The following is a 21,562-nucleotide window of genomic DNA, read 5'->3' on the forward strand; positions in this document are numbered from 1 at the left end:
ACCAGAGGCATTAGGCCTCAAGTTTTTGTGTTTTTTGTTTTTTTTTTCTTTCTACAACATATTTTTATATTATTGCCTGATAGTTATGTATAATACCTTTCTTTTTTTTTTTTTTTTTTTGACCACGCCGCTTGGCGTGAGGGATCTTAGTTCCCCGACCAGGGATGGAACCCAGGCCCCCTGCATTGGAGCCCTAACCACTGGACCGCCAGGGAAGTCCCAGGCCTCAACTTTCCTCATCTGAATACCTCCCTCTCATGGGATTTAGCGAATGCTTGGAGGGTCTCAGGATGCCTTTGGATTAGCAGCTGCTTCTGATCTGTGGCTGCCTCCCCAGCACCGGCCCAGCCCAGCCCCTCCCAGCACCCCCCAACCCCTTCCCCATCCCAGCTTCGGCCCCTGCTGCCTCTGCTCCCCGGTGCTCTGTTCTGGGCTGTTCCAGCCTCCTCCACCCACCGCAGCCCACCCTAGCCTCCTCGGGGGTCTGGGTGGCCCTGCTCTGGCTTCTGGCCACTGGCTTATCTGCTGAACAGGCTGGAATTTCAGGCTTCCTGGGAGGGGAGGGGAGAAAGGAGAGGAGGGCAGGGTTTCTTGGCTGGAATCATCTGGAAACTCCTTACCTGGGAGTAAGTAAGTAAGCTGGTTTCGATCAGACTGTCGTATTTCAAGGCGCTGTTGTGGGTCTGACATACATGGCGGCCAAGTGTTTGTGTACCAGTTAAGGACGTAAAAAAAGAAAACCAAACATCACTTTTCACTCTCGCCAGTATTTCTAAAGGAAAGGAAGAATCACTAAAAGAGGAAGGAGATAATTTTAGAGTGACAGTTTCCCAAGAAAGGCCCGTTGGCTTCCTTAGTCGGTCAGCCGTTCTTACCAGGGCCCACAGGAAAGGATGTTGAGTCTCTGTGGACTGGTGTCAGGGGATAGTGACTTCCAGAACAGGAGGGCTTGTGAAAAAAAATAGATCACCAAGTGGGGTGAGGCCCTGGAGCTTCAGGGAGGGTTGGGAGGGGAACCTGGAAATGTTTTTTAGTTTTGTATTTCATTGCAAAAATGTTTGCAAACTTTGCATTCTAATACACAATCTGTGCCGCTTATGTCACAAAAGTGGTTTCTTTACCAGTTAAATCTTTGGAACGCAGCAAGGTGGAGCAGGAATCTTTTGCAGTAAACAGACACGCTTCCTGTTACCCCCAGGCGGCTCTGTATCCCTGTTTAAGGATCACAAGTTGAGGGATTTCCCTGGCGGTCCAGTGGTTAGGACTCCGAGCTTTCACTGCCCTGAGGGCCCCGGGGTTCAATCACTGGTTGGGGAACTAAGATCCTGCCAGCCCAGCGGTGCGCCCGAAAGGAAAAAAAAAAAAAAAAAGAATCACAAGTTGGGTTTGGGTTTTGAAATCCATCAGGTTCGGGGTCCTGGCTCTGCCACTCATTAGCTGAGTGACCTCTCTGAGCCTGTTTCTTCATCTGTAACATGAGACCAACAGTCACACCTTGGGATGTCCTGGTGGTATGAGTCCACCTGTAAGGCAGTGTCAGGGGTGGGGGGGTGGGGGGCCCCCCCTGAAGGTGGGTCCTTGGCCCGGGCTCCCTGGGGTCATGCCTTGCACTATGATGTCTGTGGAGCTTCGAAGGAGGGGCAGATGCAGTCCATGGGGAGCTTGGCTGGGCGGGTGCATGGCTGAGAGATGACATCCCATGGTGAGGGGTACCCCCCCGGAGTGTGAGCTGAGCTCACAGACTTCCCCTGAAAGGAAGGCAGGTGGCAGCCTCTCCTGTCACCTCCTCCAGCCAGCCTGGGGAGACGGAGGTGCCGAGCAAGGATGGGGGTGCAGAGGAACCAGGGAAGGGGGCTGTCTCTTGGGGGCAGCCCTGCGTGTGTGCTGGGCTGGGGAGAGGGAGCTGGAGTTGGGACCCCCTCTCCTGCCTGAGACCCGCCGGCCCAGAGGTGGCCCTTCCCGGGCCTGGAGCCTGGTTTGCACCCCCTGGGAGACTGTTGCTTTCCCTTTCTCTGGTTTTCTCCCCAGCTCCCTTCTGCATTCCGGATTCTTCTTTCACACTGTCTCCTGGCCTCCGCTCTGCTTCTTGCATGGCTCTGTGGCCTCCGTGCGGTTCCTGCCACCTTCCTGCTGTGTCCGGAGGCGACTGAAGGGCCGGGGCAGGAGCCGTGTCAGGGAGCGTGTGTGGGGCTGTGTGCAGACACGTGGGCGAGCACCAGCACGCAGACACGCGAGTGTGCACACGGGCCTGTGTTGGGGGGCATTCTTGCCTGCTGGGGTTGGAATGCTGTTCCTGGCTCTTGCCCAAGGCCGGCGTGTTAACATTTATCTTTCTTAAAAAGTCATCTCCCTTTGGGGAAGTCGTCAGGCTGAGCCTGATGTGTGGCCAGCCCGGCACCGCAGGAGGGCTGAGGAGTGCTGTTGGAGGGCCCCTTGCCATGCGTTCTGGAAGCCCTGCGTTCTGGACTGGCTTTCCGGGCCCTGGGCTCTGCTCCCAGGCAGGAGCCTGAGCTGCTCCCCACCACGGCCGGCCACAGCCAGGCCAGGGAGGCCAGACCCCTCATTCTAGCCGCTCTCTGCCCAGTGCCCACCCGACGCCAGGGTGCAGCGGCCGCTCTGGGGCTGTAGCCGTGTCACACTGGCCAGCAGATCGCCGGCCTTGGGCGTGAGCGCCGTGGTTCTGGAGGCAGAGGCGCCGGATGCGTCTGCGTGAGTGAGTTCACGGGCCCTCGGCGGGAGAATAGTCACCAGCCAGCCGGGCGCGGGGGCCGCAGCCCAGGAGCGGCAGCGGGGAAAAGGACCCAGGAATCAGGAGCCCTGGGTCCAGTCCTGGCCGGCCCACAGTCTCCTTGATACCGGCCGGGGTTCTTGGCCTTCCTCAATCAATAGAAATTGTCAAGAGACCAGACAAGAAATTCAGGCGAGGCTTTACTGGGGCCCCTGCTGCAGCAGGTGGGGAGCGAGAACACACAACAGGTTCCCTTGCTCGCTTGCTCCCCGAGTGAGGGGCGAGCTGGTTCCTTATATGGGGTGAGGGTAGGGGTGTGTCCAGGGGTCGGCGGGAGGGGTGGCTGAGGTGGTCTGCCCACCCGCCTGGTGGTGCTGAGTGCAGGGGGCATGCGCAGGACCCTGCTTTTGCTCCGGGCTCTTCAAAAGTGGCAGCTGGGATTTTTGGTCTCTTTGTATCTTTTGTCCAGAATTTTGCCCCAATTGTGCATGCTCGCAGTTATTTTTAGTCCCTTATAGTTTCTTCATATTTTGTTGCTCGTGGAGAGGTGTGTCCAGGTGCAAGCATTGCAGCAAAGGGTCCCAGGCCCCAGGCTGTCTCACTCTCATTCATGAAATGGGGGTGCCAAGGCCCACTGGAAGAAGAGGCCCAAGGGGCCCAGACGGCCGCACAGTGCCAAGAAGGGTTCAGCCAGGCCAGCAGGGCATCCCTGGGCTAGGGTCGACTGTCGGAGGAGCCCATCGCCTCTGCATCCCCAGGGCTCAGTCACCGGGTGGTGTGGCCTCGGCCTCGGCAGGCACGGACCCAGTGGGCAGCTGCAGGGCCTTGAGTCTAGCTCACTTTCCACAGCAGACGAGACCTGGGCCACACTTGCTCGGCCACGGAGTCCTGGCTGTGCTCCTTCTCTGCCCTGCGGCCAAATTCCTTCCTTTTCTCATCTCTAAAGTGGCGGTGAGAATACGTAGCTCTAAGCCTGGCATAAAGATGAAAAGAAAGACCTAGGAACAGGACATCCAGGAGCAGTGAGCACACCTCCCCCCTAAAGGGAACCTGGGCTTCTTGGAGGAATGGCTGATTCTAGGGCCGGGGCAGGGACCCGCTGGGCCTGGAGCATCTCTAGTGTCAGGAAGCAAGGAAGTGCTCAAAGGCTAGTGGAGGCGTGTCCACAGGCTCCCACTGGCCGAATTTAGGACAGTTTGAGCATCAAAAAGAATAATGATGGTAATAGACTATAGCACACTGAATGCAAAACGGAGGCAAGAGTCCATAACAATATCCCCATAAAAGCACGACCAGGGGAAGGACTTCTTTATAGCACGCCAGGTAATATAGAGGAGGTGATAGAAGCCCGCGATAACAGTTGTTGGTTCAGGCAAAGATGAGAGGCACAGAGCTTCTCAGACTTTAATGTGCACACAGAGCACTAGGGGACTTGTTAAAATGCATCGTCAAATCCAGCAGGTCTGGGGTGGAGCCTGAAATTCTGTATTTCTGCCAGGCTCCCAAAGGGCTGTGATGCGGCTGGTCCGGGGACCCCACTTTGAGTAGTAAAGTATTAAATGGATATAAAGGCGTCGGGTAAAAAGTTATTGGCCGTGGACCGTCACACAGTGGCGATGTATCGCCTTTCAGATGACTAGTTAATTATCTAGAGACAAGTCATGACTAGTTAATTATCTAGAGACAAGTCATCTCTACAGCAGAGGTCTGGCAAACGCTGCCCGACCAAGTGGTCAAGCTCAGCACCGGAAGCGGGGGGCATCCTGAGGTGATGCTGTTGAAGGGCACGTTACCTCTGTAGTATGCTTGCCAAAACAATGTTTAACCTGGACTTAATCATGAGGAAATGAGCAGATGAATCTGGGGTGTAGGGCATGCTCCCTGGGACTGGTTTGTACTCTTAAAAAAATGTGTGGCACAGGGAACCATACTCAGTATTTTGTAATAACCTATAAGGGAAAATGATCTGAAGAAGAATAGATATATATATATATATAACTGAATCACTTTGCGGTACACCTGAAACTAACACAACATTGTAAATCAACTGTACGCCAATAAAAAAAATGTCAATATCATGAAAGAGAAACAAATATGTACAGTGAATACGTACGTGGGGGAATATTTTAGACTAAAGGAGACAGGAGACATGACAATAAAAAGCAAAGTGTGTACTAAGTGAAGGAAGTCAGAAAGAGATATCACTTATATGTGGAATCTAAATATGACACAAATGAGCATATCTACGAAACAGAAACAGACTCACAGACACAGAGAACAGACTTGTGGTTGCCAGGGTGGAGAGGGGGAGGGATGGATTGGGAGTTTGGGATTAGCAGATGCAAACTGTTATATAAAGGAGGGATAAACAAGGTCCTACTGTATAGCACAGGGAAACTATATTCAATCATCTGCGATAAACCATAATGGAAAAGAATATGAAAAAATATACATATGTATAACTGAATCACTTTGCTGTAGGGCAGAAATTAACACAACACTGTAAATCAACTATACTTCAATTAAAAAAAAAAAGCAATGTGTGAACTATGAACTGTGTTTGGATCCCAGATCAAAAAACAAATAACCCAGACCTAAGGGAGATTTGGGGGACAACTAGGCATGTTTGTATATGGACGTATATTGGGTAATAGTAATAAGTAAAGAGTTAACATCGGGGATGCCATGGTACCATGGGGATTTAGGAGAACATTCTTATTCTTGGAAATGTGCCGACGTCCTTAGGGGTGAAGGACTGAGGGTACAGGGTCGTGATGTTTGCAGCCTACTTTCCAGTGGTTGGGCTAACATACAAACAAACGAACTAAACTGTTTCAATAGAGAGAGAGAAAAATTGTGGCCTGTGGTAACAATTGGTGAGTTGGGGGAAGGGCAGATGGCAGTCTGTTGTACTCTTCTTTCAACTTGTTTTGCCGTTTAAGTGGTTTATATTTCAAACTAGAAGTCAGGAGGGGGTCTATGCAATGTGGCCGTGCCTGGTGGGCTGGGGCTTACCTCTCCCCCCTCCCTCCTTGCTCTGCTGAGGCCCTGCCCACCTGGCTCCTAGGTTACTAGAGGGTTGGGAGGAGTGTGGGGACAGGCGCCCATCGCAGGGGGCCAGGGGGGCCCGGGCAGCATCCGGGCTCGAGGACCATGAAGCCGGCCCATCCCGCGGTTTGGGACAGAGGATGGAGCAGGCCGGCAGGAGTCGGGGTCACCCCAGGGTGTCGGGGAATGAGCCAGAGACCCTGAGGCTGTGGAAAGCTGGGGCAGAATATCCTGGGAGGGGGCAGCTCCAGCCACCAGGTGGCCTTTGGCCCGATTCTGATGGCCACCTCTTCGTTTTTGCCTCTTGGCTTGTCTCCATCCGAATGGGTCCCTGCTGTGTGACCCCTGGGAAAGCCTGGCCTTCCACCTGCCCATCTGCCTGTCTGTCTGTGTGCCCCTGCCTGCCCGGGAGCCTCTGTGAGGCTGCAAGGACGTACATCCTGTCGCTGTGGTCCCCTGACCGCAGGCCCTGCCCGGAGGAGGAAGTGCAGTGGTGACGCCCAGCCCCCCGGGCGCAGCTCATTCCGTGACCAACCTCAATCGAGGCCGGGGCCGTGGAGGTGCCGGAGGAGATGATGAGGAAGGTGAAGGCCCGCTGGGGTCTCAGCGGCTGGGTGGTGGGTGCCCGGGGGAGCTGAACGCCCCTCTGTGTGTGTGAGCCTGAGGGCTCCGGGTGCTGGGGGAGGTGGGAGGAGGTCTCCATCTCTGCTGGTCTCTAGAAGGGCTTTTCTAGCCTGGTCCAGAGCCTGGGGACCAGGGCTTCCGTCCTGGGCCCCTGGGCTGGGCTTTTCTCGCCAGCCCTATGCTACATGTTCAGATGTGGGCGTGTGTCCCACACATGCAGGGGGCGGGCCAGGCTCTGGGAGGAGGGAGGGGTCCAAGTGGGGCCCCTGGGGTCAGCCGAGGGGTGAGTGCCTGCACGCTTGTTCCCCGCCCTGTGTTGGCTGGGCTGGGGTGGCTTGCCGGGGCCAGGTCTGCTGGGTGCCCCTCCTCCGGTCTGGAGCTTGGGAGCAGCCCTGGGCTCACTCCTGACTGTGAGGCCCTAGGCTGTGTGTCCTGATTTGCCTGCCATCTGTCACGTGGAGCCAAGGACGCTTACCTGTGAGGAGGGGGCGCGTGGTGTCTGTAAAGTGCTGTGCTCGGTGGGCAGGGAGCGATAATTGGTCCCTAGTTCGAACGAGACTGGCCCCGGGGGCCCTTTCTGTTCTTCTGGGTTTGGTGGCCGGGTGTGTGGCGCAGCTGGCCTGTCCCCTGGGGCCACTGGCCATCCAGGAGGAGAGGAGGGGGCCTGGCAAGATGGCCCGGACGAGACCTCTGGGCCGTGAGAGAGGCTGGGGAAGGGGCACCCCCATCCCCTGCAGCACCCCGGCCACAGGAAGCTGTCGCTGAGCCCTGGTACTTAGAGGCACTCAGCCGTGTCCTGTGAGCCTCTTGCCCCACCCAGGGAGGGACCACTGGCCCTGGGTCACAGCCCAGCCCGGACAGGCTGACCCATGGACGCTGTCGGGGAGGTTCGTTCTGCCACCAGCTCCCCTCTTTCTGCCCTGCCCGGGGTTGGGCCTTCCGAAGCTCTCCACGCCCTCTGCTATCTAGCTGCACTGAGGATGTGGTGAGAGCAGATGGGGTGGCACCGATATGGCTTCCTGGACCACTGGGCTTGGGCTGAGCAACTGCGACCTTGGTGTCGTCTGTCGCACTGTCGAAAAGGCTCCCCTTTGCTTATTACAAGGGAGACATGCGTGACGAGTGTGCGATGGGTGTGACACAGGCGAGTCTGGGGCTCCCCGAGCCACCCCGTAGCCCTGGACAGGGGGCAGCCGCCAGCCCCCTGCTCACCTGGCTCATTCTCCAGACCCGGCCCAGTGGTCCTGTATCCCCTGAGCCCCTGTGGCCCTGCACCTCCTGACACCCAGAGCCCCCCTGCTGCCCGCAGTGGTTGTCTGAGCGTAGCGTGGCCTGCTACCCGGACGTTGAACGGGTGGAGCATCTCTGTCCCCAGGGCCCATGGCTGGGGCTCCCCTCTCGGCGAGGAGAGGGCTCTGAGCTTGTGTGTGTCCCAGGTGAGGGCTGGACAGAGCCACCCTGGGGCCTCTGTGGGGGTGGGGACAGATCGGGCATGGTCCAGCGGCTCTTAGGTGGCAGGGTGATCGGGTGCGGTCTGGGCACCCCAGAGGCTGGTCAGAAAGGCCTCTTCCCCAGTGTCTGGGGCGTGGCAGGAGCCCTAGCTATGGAGGGTGGCACACAGGTAGCCATCGGTGCTGTGGAACTTTGCTGCACCAAATTTTGTCCTGGTCCCTGTCCTGGGGCAGGTGGTGCCCAGCTTGCTTTTCCCCCAGTAGCCGCACTGGGAGCTCCCCCTGAGGACGAGGACCCAGGCTGTGTGCTCTCCTCCCCTTGTCTGTAAAGTGGGATGGGTACAGTGAGCAATAAACAAGGCCAAGGCCAGCACACACTCGCTGGGCGATGCCCTGAGCCTCGCCGGTGCCGTGGGTACAGTGACTCCCGTGTCAGAGGCAGGCACTGAGGTGTAGCGAGTTAAGCCGTTAGCCTGAGGCCACACGGAGCCGTGCTGGTCACCGCCTTCCACACTGACTTTGCAGGGCTGGGACCCACTGGAGCCAACACACGTTACCCAAGACCAGGCCTCAAATTCGTGTGAATGCCAGATCTAACCCTGATCCTAACAGCCACCTTCATGGCGAGCTCTCTGCGTGTCAGGCTGAGGACTTTCCATACACAACCCTCTCATTTTGCATAACAGGAAACTGAGAGATGGGCTCTTTTGTTCAAGGTCAAGACTCTGACCTCAAAGTTCACAGCTCAGATGAGAACGTGCTGTGTGTCGACCCTGTGCCCAGCCCTGTAATGGAGCTGGGGACACAGAGAGGGCTGGACACTGTCCTCGATCTCAGGCTGTGCAGGCTTGGGCAAGGCCAGAGGCAGACACTCAGGCAATGCGGAGAGTTGGTACAGGCCCTAAGTGGTACAGAGTGGGGTGGAGGAGGGAAAGGGCAGGGGCGGCTTCACAGAGGAGGTGTCGCCTGAGCAAGGTTTTGGAGGATGAATAGGAGTCTGCTGTGTGCACACGCATGCCCGTGCGTTCAAGTACAGAGTGTGTGCACGTGACTTCTGTCTGGCATCTTGGGATGCCATCTGTCTGGGCTGGGAGGGTGGGTTTGTGTCAGGTCCAGCCATCAACTGTGTGAAGACTGTTCTGAAAGTCTTTTAGGGGATCCCCTGTACTTGGGTACCTACTATGGGCCAGGTACAGAGATGTTTTACAGACATGAGCCTTAAGGTGGGCACTAATGCCCTTTTTTTTTTTCCTTCTTAAATTAAATAAATAAATTAATTAATTACTTGGTTGCGTTGGGTCTTCATTGCTGCGCATGGGCTTTCTCTAGCTGCGGCGAGCGGGGACTACTCTTCGTTACGGTGCACGGGCCTCTCATTGCAGTGGCTTCTCTTGTTGCGGAGCACGGGCTCTAGGCACGTGGGCTTCAGTAGTAGTGGCACGCGGGCTTAGTGGCTCAGCGGCATGTGGGATCTTCCCGGACCAGGGCTCGAACCCGTGTCCCCTGCATTGTCAGGTGGATTCTTAACCACCGCGCCACCAGGGAAGCCCGCTAATGTCCTTTTTATTTTCCGACAAGGCACTTGAGGTTGAGAGAGACGGTCAGAGTCCCTTTTCTCAGGGTTCTTCTCACCACCTGGCGTAGTCTCACCATGGCTGCCCTCTTCTCGAGGCCTGAAGCTCTCTCTGGTGGCTTCCGCTGGCTGGGGGAAGCACACAGCTGTGTTTGATGCCTGGGGCCAGGTGTGCATGTCTGTGCGTACTTCGGGGCCTTGGCGTTCTCAGGAGCCCTGATAGCCAGGCGGGCACTGGTGACTCCACTGATGGAGGGCATCTCCTCAGGGAGAAGGAGAGGCAGGGGGTGCACAGGCTCACTTCCCAGTCCTCCTGCCCGACGGTTCGCTCCAGTGGCCCCTGCTGACTCCTGCAGGTTCTTTCCCACCTGCAGGTTCTTCCTCTCTCTGGAGGTGGCGGGGCTGTGGGGTGGGCGTTGATGGCTGAGTCACCTACTTGTGCTCAGTGTCCAGTGGGCTGGGCATCCCCGCAGCTCCGCCCTGTTCCCATGGGGCCAGCCCCATGTGGCTGCCAGGGGAATGAGGAGCCTGTGGATTGAGAGAAGTGCCCGTTTTCTTTCCTTTACTTTCTTCTTCTTTTTAAAAATCTTTTCTTGGCCACGTTGTGCGGCATGTGGGATCTTAGTTCCCTGACCGGGGATCGAACCTGCGCCCCCCACCCCCCATGCATTGGAAGCACGGAGTCTTAACCACGGGACTGCCAGGGAAGTCCCAAAGTGCCCGTTTTCCTGCTCGTGGTTTTGCTTTTCTCCTCTCAGTTCGGTGTCAGCCCTTGGCATCCAGCTGCACTTCGCCCATGGAGTGTCCTGACTGTTGTAGCACAAAGCTGTTGGCGGCTGCTCCCCAGTGCGCCGCTGCCCCCGCACCCGCCACTCTCACCTTTCCTCTCCATCCTTTGCGACCTCTAGTCGTCTTGAGCGACTTGAAATTCCCTGGTAAACGGACCTCATCTTTCTGGTCCTCCTCGCCTTTGCTGCAAGCTCTCCCCTCCGTCTGAGCTGCCACTTCCCCCGGGAAGTCTTCCTTGATTGCCCGGCCTGGATAGGATATCCATCCTGGGCTCCCGCAGGCTCGTGTCCCTCCCTCTCTCTTGGGACTGGACACACGTCTGATTGATTTGCTGCCCCAGCAGAGATGAACAGGGCTGGGCACAGAGCAGGCGTTTGGCAAGAGATGGCCGAATGCATTACATGATGAGAGAGAGGGTCTGAGAGCTGACTGGCCTCGCCCTGGCTCCTGGGCAGCTGGCGGAGGGGGGAGTGGGGCAGCACAGGCCATCCTAGGGTCAGTCAGGGGTGGGAAGGGTCCAGGCTCTGTTCTGGGGCATTCCAGCCCCATCTGGTACTCATCCCTGCCAGGGGCCCACCTGTTTGTCTCCTCCACCTGCCACCCTCACCCACTACCACCTGCTTACTTGTTATTCTTGTTGGGTTTTGGCCGCCGTCTCTGCCGACCGTCTCAGTGTTGTCCTTTTTGCTTGCCTGCCCAGGCCTGTGGAGGGGAGTCTTTACCTCCCTCTCCCCCTGCACACCCCACCTCCTGTCTGCCTCAGTATCCCCTTTCTGTACCCCCATCTCATGTTTTTCTCTGCTGTCTTCCCATTGCCCTCACCCTTCCTTGCTCCTCTATTTTCTCTCTCTCTCTCTCTGCCCATAGAGAACTCTGGGATTGGAGGGAGCAGGGGCTGGGAGAGGGGAGTCCGGGAGAACCTGGTGGGCCAGCCTTTCTGGCCAGGGCTTCCTCTCAGGCTCCTGGTCCAGCTCCCTCTTTTTCTAGATCTTTCCCCCTCTCCTGGCCTTGGGTCTCTCTCTTTCTCTCTCTCTGCCTTTACCCACCCATCTCCCCATCTGTGTCCTCAATGTCCTCTCTGCTGACACAGCTGAGAAGGGAGAGAGCTGTGACTCGCAGAGGGGCGAGTCTGCCTCTGGGATTTGGGGAGTAGAGTGTCTGGCTGTGAGCCCACGTGTGTGTGCCCTTGTGTGCCTGTGTGTGTGAATGCACGTGTGCCGGTGTCAGTGCTAGGGGTGGGAGGGAGTCTAGATATGGGCTAGAATGGGTCACAACTGAAACTCTAGTCAGATTGGGAGCTGACTCCTAGGGATGGCGAGAGCCTGACGCCCAGCCAGCCCTCCCTGCCCTCCTGGTCCTGGGGTGGTCACTTTCCTGCCCCTCCCTCTGGTATTTATGAGCCTTGGGCCCAGGAAAAGGAGTCATGTGGGGAGGTGGCGCTGCCCCTACTGGCCCCCTCATGTTCAGCTGCCAGGGTGGGGATGGAGCACCCAGGGGTGCAGTGTAAGGTCAGCTAGGAGGGGCGCCCGACCCCTCATACTCCTGTTTCGGTTACTACAGCAAGTCTGTCCTAAGTTCCTCCTCTTGACTGATGGGTGAGCCCTGTGTAGAGGATGAAGAGGGTCTCAGTCCTGCGCTTGGGGGTCACAGCAGCCACAAGACCTCTGATGGTCCCGGTGCCCTGGGCTGGGTGATATTGGCCATGGGCCTCCCAGACCCTGGCTGGGGTGGGGAGGGGTCTGCGGTATTGGTGACGTGGCCTTCTTGGTTTGGCTACTTCCCTTCACAGAGTAACACACTTTCTTTCTCCCTCTGCCTTGGCAGGTCCTCCAGAAGCTGGGGAAGGCGGATGAGACCAAGGATGAGCAGTTTGAACAGTGTGTCCAGAATTTCAACAAGCAGCTGGTGAGTGTGGGTGGCCCTTGGCCTTAGGGAGCTTGTGAAAATGGAACTGTGGCTGCCAGGTGGAAAATGTCAAGAGTTGAATTTGTGGGCTAGGGGAACTTGAGAAGAGGATCAGTGTGGGCTGGCGAGGTCATGGAAGACTTCTTGGAAGAGGAAGCACCGGCACTGGGTGTGGACCGTGGCGGGGGAGAGGAAGGAGGGGCAGGGGTATACCTTAGGTCCTTGGTAACACTTAAGGTTGGGGTGGGAGCTGGCATTAGATTGTGCCCAGGCTCTGGGAGACCTTGAATGTCAAGGCAAGTGGGATCTCTAGAAGCTTCTTGTGAGGAGAATGGTATCTGCAGGGTTTAATGGGGGAGCAGAGCAGACTGGCTTTGACTTGGGCACCGGCTGAGTGTCGACCGTGCCTGGTTGAGTGGCAAGCTCCAGGCCCGGCCATTTGTAGATGGCTTGTGGGTGCCTGTAGCAACCCTGTAAGGCAGCTGGTGTCACTGTGTCCCTTTCACAGATGAAGCAGTTGAGGCTCAGAGAAGTTGGGTGATTTGCACAAGGCCATCCACCTTTGGGAGTGGATTCAGACCCATACTTGTCTGATTCCAAAAACTGCAAGGGACTTGAAGGGCATCCTTAGCAATTCCTTTTACAGGCCAGGGGCCGGTGACAGGAGGGCCTTAATTATGTTGGCAGCCTGGGGGCAGTGGTTAGATCCCAGGGAGGACTTCCTGACCAAAGGTCTCTGAATACCCTGATGGGTTGTACCTGAGACCTTCCCCGCTCAGGTCTGCTAAGTCTAGAAGAAGCTACTTTGGTGGCTGTGTCTGAGCGTAGTAGAAGAGGGGAATGAAATGACCCTGGCAAGCCTCCCCTCACTGGGCAGGGCCAAGGAAGCAGGGGGAGAGAGCTGGGCCACGGCTCCGTGCTTCTGCGGACCAGCCCCAGTGAGTGACAGATGGGGATGGGGGCCAGAGGAGGCCACAGGAATGGGCATGGCTGTGGGGAGTGAGGTCAGGGTCTAAGCTCTGCTGGGAAAGGGGCCAGGTGGGCCTAGACTGGGGGCTGGGAGGGCCCAGGCCTCTTCCTACTCCTTGTCCACATCTGATGCCTCAGAAAGCACGGAAGGTACCCCCCAAAGCCTCTGCGGCTGGAATGGAACCTCTGGGGGAAGGGGCCTCCTTTGGAAAACTCTGACAGTCCACTGGCCAGGGGCTGGGAGCAGCTGGGAGAGGGCTGAAGAGCATGCTGGGAGAGGGCAGGGGTGCATGCTGGGAGAGGGCAGGGGAGCAGCTGGGAGAGGGCAGGGTTGCAGCTGGGAGAGGGCAAGGGTGCATGCTGGGAGAGGGCCAAAGAGCATGCTGGGAGAGGGCAGGGGTGCATGCTGGGAGAGGGCAGGGGAGCAGCTGGGAGAGGGTCGAAGAGCATGCTGGGAGAGGGCAGGGGTGCATGCTGGGAGAGGGCAGGGGTGCAGCTGGGAGAGAGCAAGGGAGCAGCTGGGAGAGGGCCAAAGAGCATGCTGGGAGAGGGAAGGGGAACAGCTGGGAGGGGGCTGGGAGCATGCTGGGAGAGAGGGCTGTGGAGCAAATAGTGGGCCGGGGAGCCTGCTGGGGGAGGGCTGGGGTGCATGCTGGGAGAGGGCAGGGGAGCAGCTGGGAGAGGGCAGGGGAGCAGCTGAAAGAGGGTAGGGGTGCATGCTGGGAAAGAGCCGGGAGCAGGCTGGGAGAAGGAAGGGAACAGCTGGGAGGGGGCTGGGAGCATGCTGGGAGAGAGGGCTGTAGAGCAAATAGTGGGCCGGGGAGCCTGCTGGGGGAGGGCCGGGGTGCATGCTGGGAAAGGGCCCAGGACCAAGTCTACCCTCACCTGCCAGAGAAGCTGAACTGAGGGGTTTCCCAGAGCAGGGTTGGGAGCCCCCATGGCTGCTTGTCCCCCAGGCCAGTAATGTTTCAAGGCCCAGAACAGAGACATCTACTGGCTGTGTGGCTCTGTGTGAGCCCTTGCCCCTTGGGCCTCAGATTTCTCACTTGCAAAATAGAGGTTTGAACAAGATCTCTGAAGTCCCCTCTGGGTCCCTGGCTCTGGCCAAGGAGTCACTCACTGATCTTTGCCCAGAGGGGCTGGGGAGTGAGGCCAGGGCTAAAGATAGCCGGTGCTGGTGGCTCTCTGGCTGTGGACATGGGCGGTCATTTGAGCTGGTGCTCTGCCCTCAGGCTGGGTGGGGTGGTCGGCTTCTCAGGGGCCAAGGGTGGAAGCAGGGTGGGCAAATCTGAGGTCTCGTTTGAGGCTTGGGGTAACCCTCCCTTAGGAGTTAGGGCAGCTGGGCAGTTCTGGATTTGATTGGTGTGTGGAGATGACTAGGACCTGGGGGTGGGGTTCAGGATTTACAAAGGTGTGAGGGTCACTATTCTCAGGGGAGTGAATTCAGGGAGCTGCAGGGCTCGGGCAGGGGGCGGGGGGCCTTGGGAAAGGCCAGGTGAAGCTTGAGCACAGGGAACCCTGCTCTTCACCTGGGAGCACCAGGCCTAGTGGGCCAGCCCTAGTTGAGTTCAGGATGGCAGGGTGTTTGGGCTTCAAGGAAGTGACTCTCCCACCCCTTCCTATGGGGGTGGGTCCCAGGAGAGGGTGCCGGTCGCCTTGCTGTCACCTGCTCTCACAGGGACCCAGTTGACACAGCTCCTCTGGGCCTGCTCAGTGTTAGTTGCGGCGTCCCTGCCCCCGCGCCCCGTCCCTGCACTGTGAAACGCTGGAGGGCCCGCTCACACTCCCGCCCACCTGAGTGCTTCAGACCCAGCTCAGGCCCTCCCGGAAGCCATCCTGGGTCCTCCAGGTGGCCTAAGCTCTTCCTCCTAGGAGCCACCTGGACCTTGCACCCCAGGGCTCATCGTTGCTGTTTATCTGTCACTGAGGTGGGGCAGGTCTGATTCCTTCTCATCCCCCAGGATGCACCCAGGGCTCTGCTCCAAGGGGGCATCGCTGGCTATCTGCCGTTTGAACATCCTCTGGCATTGATTGCAGAGGGGGCAAGAGTCAGCTGGAGCCAGAGAGGTCCATGCAGAGGAGGACTTCCCTGCCCCCTGGATTCCCTGGGAAGATGGGGGCTGATGTCAGGGAGGCAGGGATAGCCTTCGGAGGGAGGTTCGGGGGAACATGGGCTGCCTGCTGGCCGCCCCATGGAGCTGCACCTGCCGTTGGTCCCAGGCTGTGGTGCCCTTCCTAGACTGCCAAGTCCGGAGCCAGGAGAGCAGGCTGAGGGGCAGTGGCTCCAGAACGTTATCCTTCCCCCAGCTGCTCTGCAAGGCGTTTGTCAGAGCCCAGGAGCCTCCGGAGAGTTGTTTCTCAGAGCCAGTGTGGAGCGGAGCTGGCTTGGGCGCCCGCCTGAGGAGGCAGCTGGCTGGGGGCCCCGGGGTGGGGGGCGTCGACCCTGGGACCAGCTGCAGTTGGCACAGGGCGGGCCTTGCACATCTGTACCCGGCGTGCCTGCTCACAGCGTGGCCTTGTTTGGGAAGCACAAGGGGCCCTGGTACGGCCTGAAGCCTGGGCCTGAAGCCTGGGCAAGCATGGCAACCCACCCCACGGGCGACCCCTTTCTCGGGGGGCATTGGAGACAGACGCTGGGGGACGGTGGGGAGGGGAGCGAGATGATGGAGGCTAAGCTGGGTCTGGAAGATTCTGTGACATCAGATGAACACAATGACATCACATCACAAACATACTTAAATCTTCATCTCTACCACCAAAGCACTGAATTGTGAAGACTGGGAAGGCTGCATCAGGAGTGGGGTGGACCCTTCCTTGTCCCCCAGTCCCGTGGGGTCCACATGCGATCCCTGAGGGAATTCCAGAGAGGTTTGAATGCTTGTGGATTGGCTTTTTGTTTCGTACTTTAATCTTTAATCAGCACACCTCAAACTTGGATGTTCCTAAGAATTACGTGTGGCCAGGGTTTTATACTCCAAAACTCCACTGAAGCAGTTTTGGAGAGGGTTTCCTGTTTTTAAATGTGATGTGCTGAAATCCTCCTTGCACGGTGTCTCTGCTGTCCCATGGAGGCATTCGTCATAACGAGTAGGCAGCTGCCTGTTCCGGCCCCTTCGTGACCCATTCAGCAAACTGGGGCCTGAGTGGCCAGGTCTTGGAGGTTCTTGCCGGCACTGGGAGAGGCTGTGTGACCCTGGGCAAGTCATGCAACCTCTCAGTTTCCTCTTCATTAGGTGGAAACAGTGGTGTTGAGAGCTGGTGTGTGGAAAGTGCCGGCCCCAGTGAGCAGCTGCTGCCCGGAGCTCTGAGGACACCAGGGCAGGAGGAAAGGGCTCTGGCTGTAAAGAGGGGGGCCTGTTTGCAGGGGAACAGGAGAGGTTTGAGGGTGCTGGGGGTGAGCCTGTGCAGGGGGGCTGGGTCCCTGCCTGCCCTCGGCTGGAGGCTTGACCTGCAGGGGTGGACCACCACCTTCCGTCTTCTGCGGGATCTCCAGGCTGGCCGGGTGGAGCTCTGGAGGGGCGCAGGTCTCCTGGGACTGTGGCTCGATGCTGTCATCTATCTAACCCTCCACCAGGGGGAGGGACTTCAAAACAAGGTGTCACTGAGGAGGAGGCTGGTGTCAGGGTAGGGAGAGCCCAGGAGGTCAGCCTCGCGCTCTGCCGTTCACGGCCCTCCAGAGGCCCCGGTCTCCTGTGTCCCCCTAGGGCCCCCATCATCGTCCTCAGTGTACAGCCCACTTCCTGAGGCCGGCTGGCCTTCACGACCTCGGGCCCGGCCCAGCTCGCTTAAGCCACTTCCCTGAAGGCCTGTGATGTACCAGGCGCCCCTGCAGGCACTCGACGCACATTTGCTTGTGGTCTCCCAGGCCGGGGTCATTCGACCCAGCTGACAGGCAAGGAGACCGAGGCTGAGAGAGGCTACGTGTCTGGTAAGGGACAGAGCTGGGTCTTCACGGCCCCAAAGCCTATGTGTGCTTTCTCCCGCTTTCCACACGGCTTCTGAAAACTTCAGCATCTCCCTGGCGGTGGTCTCAGACCTTCCCCGCTGGCCTCAGCCTGCTCACCCCTCCTCGCACCTGGAGCTCAGCTTTCCTGCTCCCGCCCTCTGTGGTGCTGATGGCCAGAGGGAGTTGAGGCTGTGCCTGGGGTTCCACCCTCTCTGCTGGCCCTGCCTGCTGTGCCAGGAAGCCCCGGGAGCTGCCCTCCCAGCTCAGGGTGCTTCATTGCCTGGCTCGTTCTCCCTCATCACGCTTTCCTCCTACATCTTCCCTCTCAGCTGGGCCAGTGTCCCGAGAGGCCTGGACATGACCCCCACACTTCTCTGCGCTCCTTCCAAAGGCCTCCCCTTCCGGACCTCTCCTCTCCCCATCAGAACCCTTCTGACCCTGGCGGGATGCAGTGGGAGTCCGCTGGCCTCAGGCACCAACGACCTAAGCTTTCAGGACAAGGTGCTGGGTGGTTCCTGTACCCCCAGTCGTGTTCCTCGGCTTGTTGGTCGCCTGGTTCATGGTTACCCGAGGGCAGGCCTGCCACACGCTGGTCCCATCCTACACCTGGGCTGTGCGTGTGTGTGGCCTTCGGCCGTGCTCCAGTGTCTCGTCCAGGGTGGAGGGGTCTCTGTCTTCTTGCCTTCCTCACAGGGCTGAGAATAGTGTCTGAGAGAGAAGGTGCGGACACCCTTGGGTGAATGTTCCTTCGGGCACAGGGCTCCCGAGAGGGAGCTCAGTGTGTCAGTGGCCAGAGAGGCAATAGCTGCCATGCCCCGGCGTGGGGCGTTTTCCTGTCTGGTATCCTGTAGGCCCCCAGTGCCTTACCGTGGACAGCCCATCCGTGGCGGGTGTCCATGAGGTGCAGGAGGCAGAGGGCAGGTGTGGGCTGTGCCCCAGGCCCTCACCTTCTTCTCGTCTGCCTCTTTGCAGACGGAGGGCACCCGGCTGCAGAAGGATCTCCGGACCTACCTGGCCTCGGTCAAAGGTAAGGGGCAGACCTGGCCTGGATGGGCGGGCCTCCTGGGACTCAGAGAGGGGGCCCTGCCCATGTGGAGCTGATGGGCGCAGAGCTGGGAGGGGGTGGCAGTCAGGGATGTCCACCTACCTCCTGGGACTTCAGGGGTGGGGCAAGGGTAAACCCCCCCACCCCCCAATCAGGGGTCCGCATGGCCCTGGCTGCAGCATGGCCCTTCTGCCCCACAGCCATGCATGAGGCCTCCAAGAAGCTGAACGAGTGCCTGCAGGAGGTGTACGAGCCTGACTGGCCTGGCAGGGAGGAGGCGAACAAGATCGCTGAGGTGAGTGTGGGACCGGTGGCCTCGGCCCTTCCCCAAGGGCCCTTCTGACCTCAGCTGGCCGCCCGTCGCACCCTGCTGGTCCCCACGTGCTGTGTGCTCTTGGGCAAGTCCACCTCCCTCTCTCAGGGTCCATTTTCTCCTCTGACAGCCCTCGTGCTGAGACGGGTTTCCTGATGAGATCCTGAGGCACCTCTCCTCTCTGTGTTGTGTCTCCTGGCTCAGGAAGCCTCCCTCCCCGGCCCCACCAGCCCCGGGCTTATCTGATCCTCGTGGTCGCCTTGTGAAAAGGCAGGAGGTGTGACCCCATTTTACAGACGAGGAGGCTGAGGCTCTGAGGGGCCGCCCAGCTGGGAAGCGACGGGGCCGAGCTGGCCCCCGGGCCCCTGGGAGGTGAGAGCCGGGCCGGCTGTGGGCCAGCTCCCCCGGTGCACACTGCTGTGCTCTTGCCTCCTGCAGAACAATGACCTGCTCTGGGTGGATTACCACCAGAAGCTGGTGGACCAGGCGCTGCTGACCATGGACACGTACCTGGGCCAGTTCCCTGACATCAAGGTGAGAGGCGCTTGGTCTGTCCACCCTGCTTCGGCCTGGCAGCCTGTGTCGGGGAGCTGGGGAGGGAGAGAGGGACGGGGGTGCCGGGGCGGGGGAGAGGGCAGCCCGGGGCTGAAGGCAGGCCTCCCCCCTCGCCTGGCAATTCATCCTCCAGGGCTGCTCCCTCTGAGACCAGCCTGCCAGCCCCCAGAGCTGGGCCTTTCTGAGCTGGAAGCCCTGTACCTTTGGGTCTCCAGACTATGGAAAGAGACCTCATGGGGCATGTAAGTGTGTGGCCGTGTCCCTGTGGAGTGCCTGTAGGGTTGATGAGGTGTACTAAGGGGCTGGAAGGCCTGGGTATGTGTGCCCTGTGTTAGGCTCTGTGTGCTTGGAAGGGAAGGTGTATATAGTTGTGTGTGTCGTCTCTTACCTGGGTGTATTTGTACGACTTCGCGTGTTCAAAAAGCCAGCTGCCTTTGCTGGGCCCGGGTGAGTTAGGACCCGTCAGTGGGCCAGGATCTCCACCGAGGTGACTGGGACCCCAGGTACTCCGGACATGCAAGCAGAGTTGTGTGGAGCTCAGGTGGTGACCGTAGTGCTGGACCCGATCCCCTGGGTGGTTGGGTGCGGGGGTCCCACTCCACGCTGGCCCCCTCGGCCACCCAGTGCAGATGCCTCAGGCTCCCGAAGGTGCCTTACGGGGAGAGTAGGAGGGAGGCAGGTGGTGGTGGCCCAGGGGGAGAGAAGCCCGAGGCCCAGGAGGCCTCTTTAAGGAGCTGAGGGCCAAGGGAGGAGAGGCTCATCGGACACGGCTGGCAGGAACTGACAAAAACGGTTCACTGCTGCGAGGACCTCCATATGAGAAAGGACCGCAGAGGGCACGGACTGCCTCGAAGGGTGAGCTCTTGGCCACCAGAAACGTCCGAGAGACAGTCTCAGGCACGTGTTAGACGGACTTGAGCCTGGAGTCGGCTGCCCTGAGCCCTCCGGGTGCATCTGGGTCACCGTGCCCGTGACCCAGTTTCCCCGGGTCAGCATGTCAGCGTGGGCGCCAGGCCCTGTTCAGCCCCCTCCTCCTCTGTCCCCCAGTCACGCATCGCCAAGCGCGGGCGGAAGCTGGTGGACTTCGACAGTGCCCGGCACCATTACGAGTCCCTCCAAACGGCCAAAAAGAAGGATGAAGCCAAAATTGCTAAGGTAAGGCTGGGGGTGTTGGGTGCTGCCGGGGAGTCTCCAGGGAGGGGCAGCAGGGCCGCAGGGGTCCCAGGTCCCCCACCCCCCACCCCGGGGAGCCTTCTTCCTGTGCTGCGTTCACCGCACCCTTTGCAGGCTTGTTTGTCACTGCGCCCTGGCCTGCGGGCATCCTCAACGCCCTTGCCAGATGGCTTCACGGCTGGGGACTAGTCCCGGTCGGTCGTTCTGGCCGAAGAGCTGGGGTGAGGACGGCGCTGGGCCCAGGGCCTGAGTGAGAGGCTCTTGTGGGTCCCTGGGTGAGGCCCCCCTCCTGGCCCATCCTGTAGTGCCGCCCTGGCCCCTGGCCCCTGGCCCCTCCGCCTGCTCTGAGGCTGCTTTCCAGGATGAGAACAGGCCTGGCTTGGGTTTCACCGGCCCAGCCCCTCCCGGCCTGGCGTGCTCTGGCTGGAATTCCTTCACCGGATCCCAGGCGACCCTGACACAGCTGGAACAAGCCAGGGGTGGGGGGTGGGGTGAAGGTTGCACACACACTCTCCAGGTGAGGGTCTGAGGGCGGAGCCCCCCGCCCAGCCCGGGGCAGGACTGCGCTTGCTGAGCCCCTCTGCCCCTGCTAATGATTCTCACATTTTGCTTTGCAGTTGGAGTTCACCCCCTTCTCCGCCCCGCTCGGGGCACCCCTTAATTCTCAGCCTCGGGGCCTTTACCTGCTCTGGGGGCCCGGCCCTCTGGAGGGTGGCAGGTGTCTGTCACTGCACTGGAGACTGTTTGGACGTGGTGTTTAATGTCTGTGTCTCTGTTTCTTTCTCCCCACCTCCCTCCTGTTTCTCTATGCTCCTTGGCCTTGACCTTGACCTCCCCTCCCCACCCCCAGCCTGTCTCGCTGCTTGAGAAAGCCGCCCCCCAGTGGTGCCAAGGCAAACTGCAGGCTCATCTCGTAGCTCAAACTAACCTGCTCCGAAATCAGGTGACACTGGCTTCTAACCTTGCACGTGCTGGCACTTTCTGGTTTGTCGTCCTGTCCTTGGTGCTGGGTGGTGCTGGGCGCCCATCTGCCCAGACGCCCTGGGTGGGGGTGGGGGTGGGGGAGGGCTCCTCCAGGGTTGGGAGGCAGGGCTGTTTTCATATGTCTCTGCTGCGAGAGCTCCTGCTTCTGAGATCTGAGGTCCAATGCAGGAAGTGGACAGAGGCTGGGGGCTCTGGGTGACCTGGGATGGGCCCACCTCTGTTGCGTGGTGCCCGGGGCTCTGGTTGTTCTGGGACCGACACTGAAATCCTAGCCTCCAGGAGCCCAGAAAAACCTCGGAACCTTTGTCCTCTGTGAGGGCTCTTGCGGGGAGGGCTGTGGTGTCTTTGATGCATTGTCCTTCAAGCTTCATAAGAACTGTGAGGTTGCCCTGAATTTACAGAGGAGACAAACCTGCCCAGAGAGGCAGAATCTCCTGCCCAAGGTCTCAGAGCCGCTTA

General features: G+C 59.1%; 1 protein-coding gene across 19 annotated transcripts in view; it reads left to right on the forward strand.

The window, feature by feature from the left end:
• BIN1 (bridging integrator 1) overlaps positions 1-21,562 on the forward strand; it is a 57,898-nt gene that overhangs the window by 17,224 nt on the left and 19,112 nt on the right. For 10 of the 19 annotated variants that reach the window (XM_057551098.1, XM_057551103.1, XM_057551099.1 and 7 more), the window contains exons 2-7: positions 12,038-12,118; positions 18,006-18,060; positions 18,279-18,373; positions 18,830-18,925; positions 19,994-20,101; positions 20,970-21,062. In XM_057551098.1, coding sequence (XP_057407081.1) covers positions 12,038-12,118; positions 18,006-18,060; positions 18,279-18,373; positions 18,830-18,925; positions 19,994-20,101; positions 20,970-21,062 — 528 coding nt within the window. The remainder of the gene's footprint in view (positions 1-12,037; positions 12,119-18,005; positions 18,061-18,278; positions 18,374-18,829; positions 18,926-19,993; positions 20,102-20,969; positions 21,063-21,562) is intronic. The other 9 variants (XM_057551101.1, XM_057551102.1, XM_057551104.1 and 6 more) reach the window with 1 other exon arrangement.

This window comes from Balaenoptera acutorostrata, chromosome 8, assembly GCF_949987535.1.
Source record: "Balaenoptera acutorostrata chromosome 8, mBalAcu1.1, whole genome shotgun sequence".
Taxonomy (NCBI): domain Eukaryota; kingdom Metazoa; phylum Chordata; class Mammalia; order Artiodactyla; family Balaenopteridae; genus Balaenoptera; species Balaenoptera acutorostrata.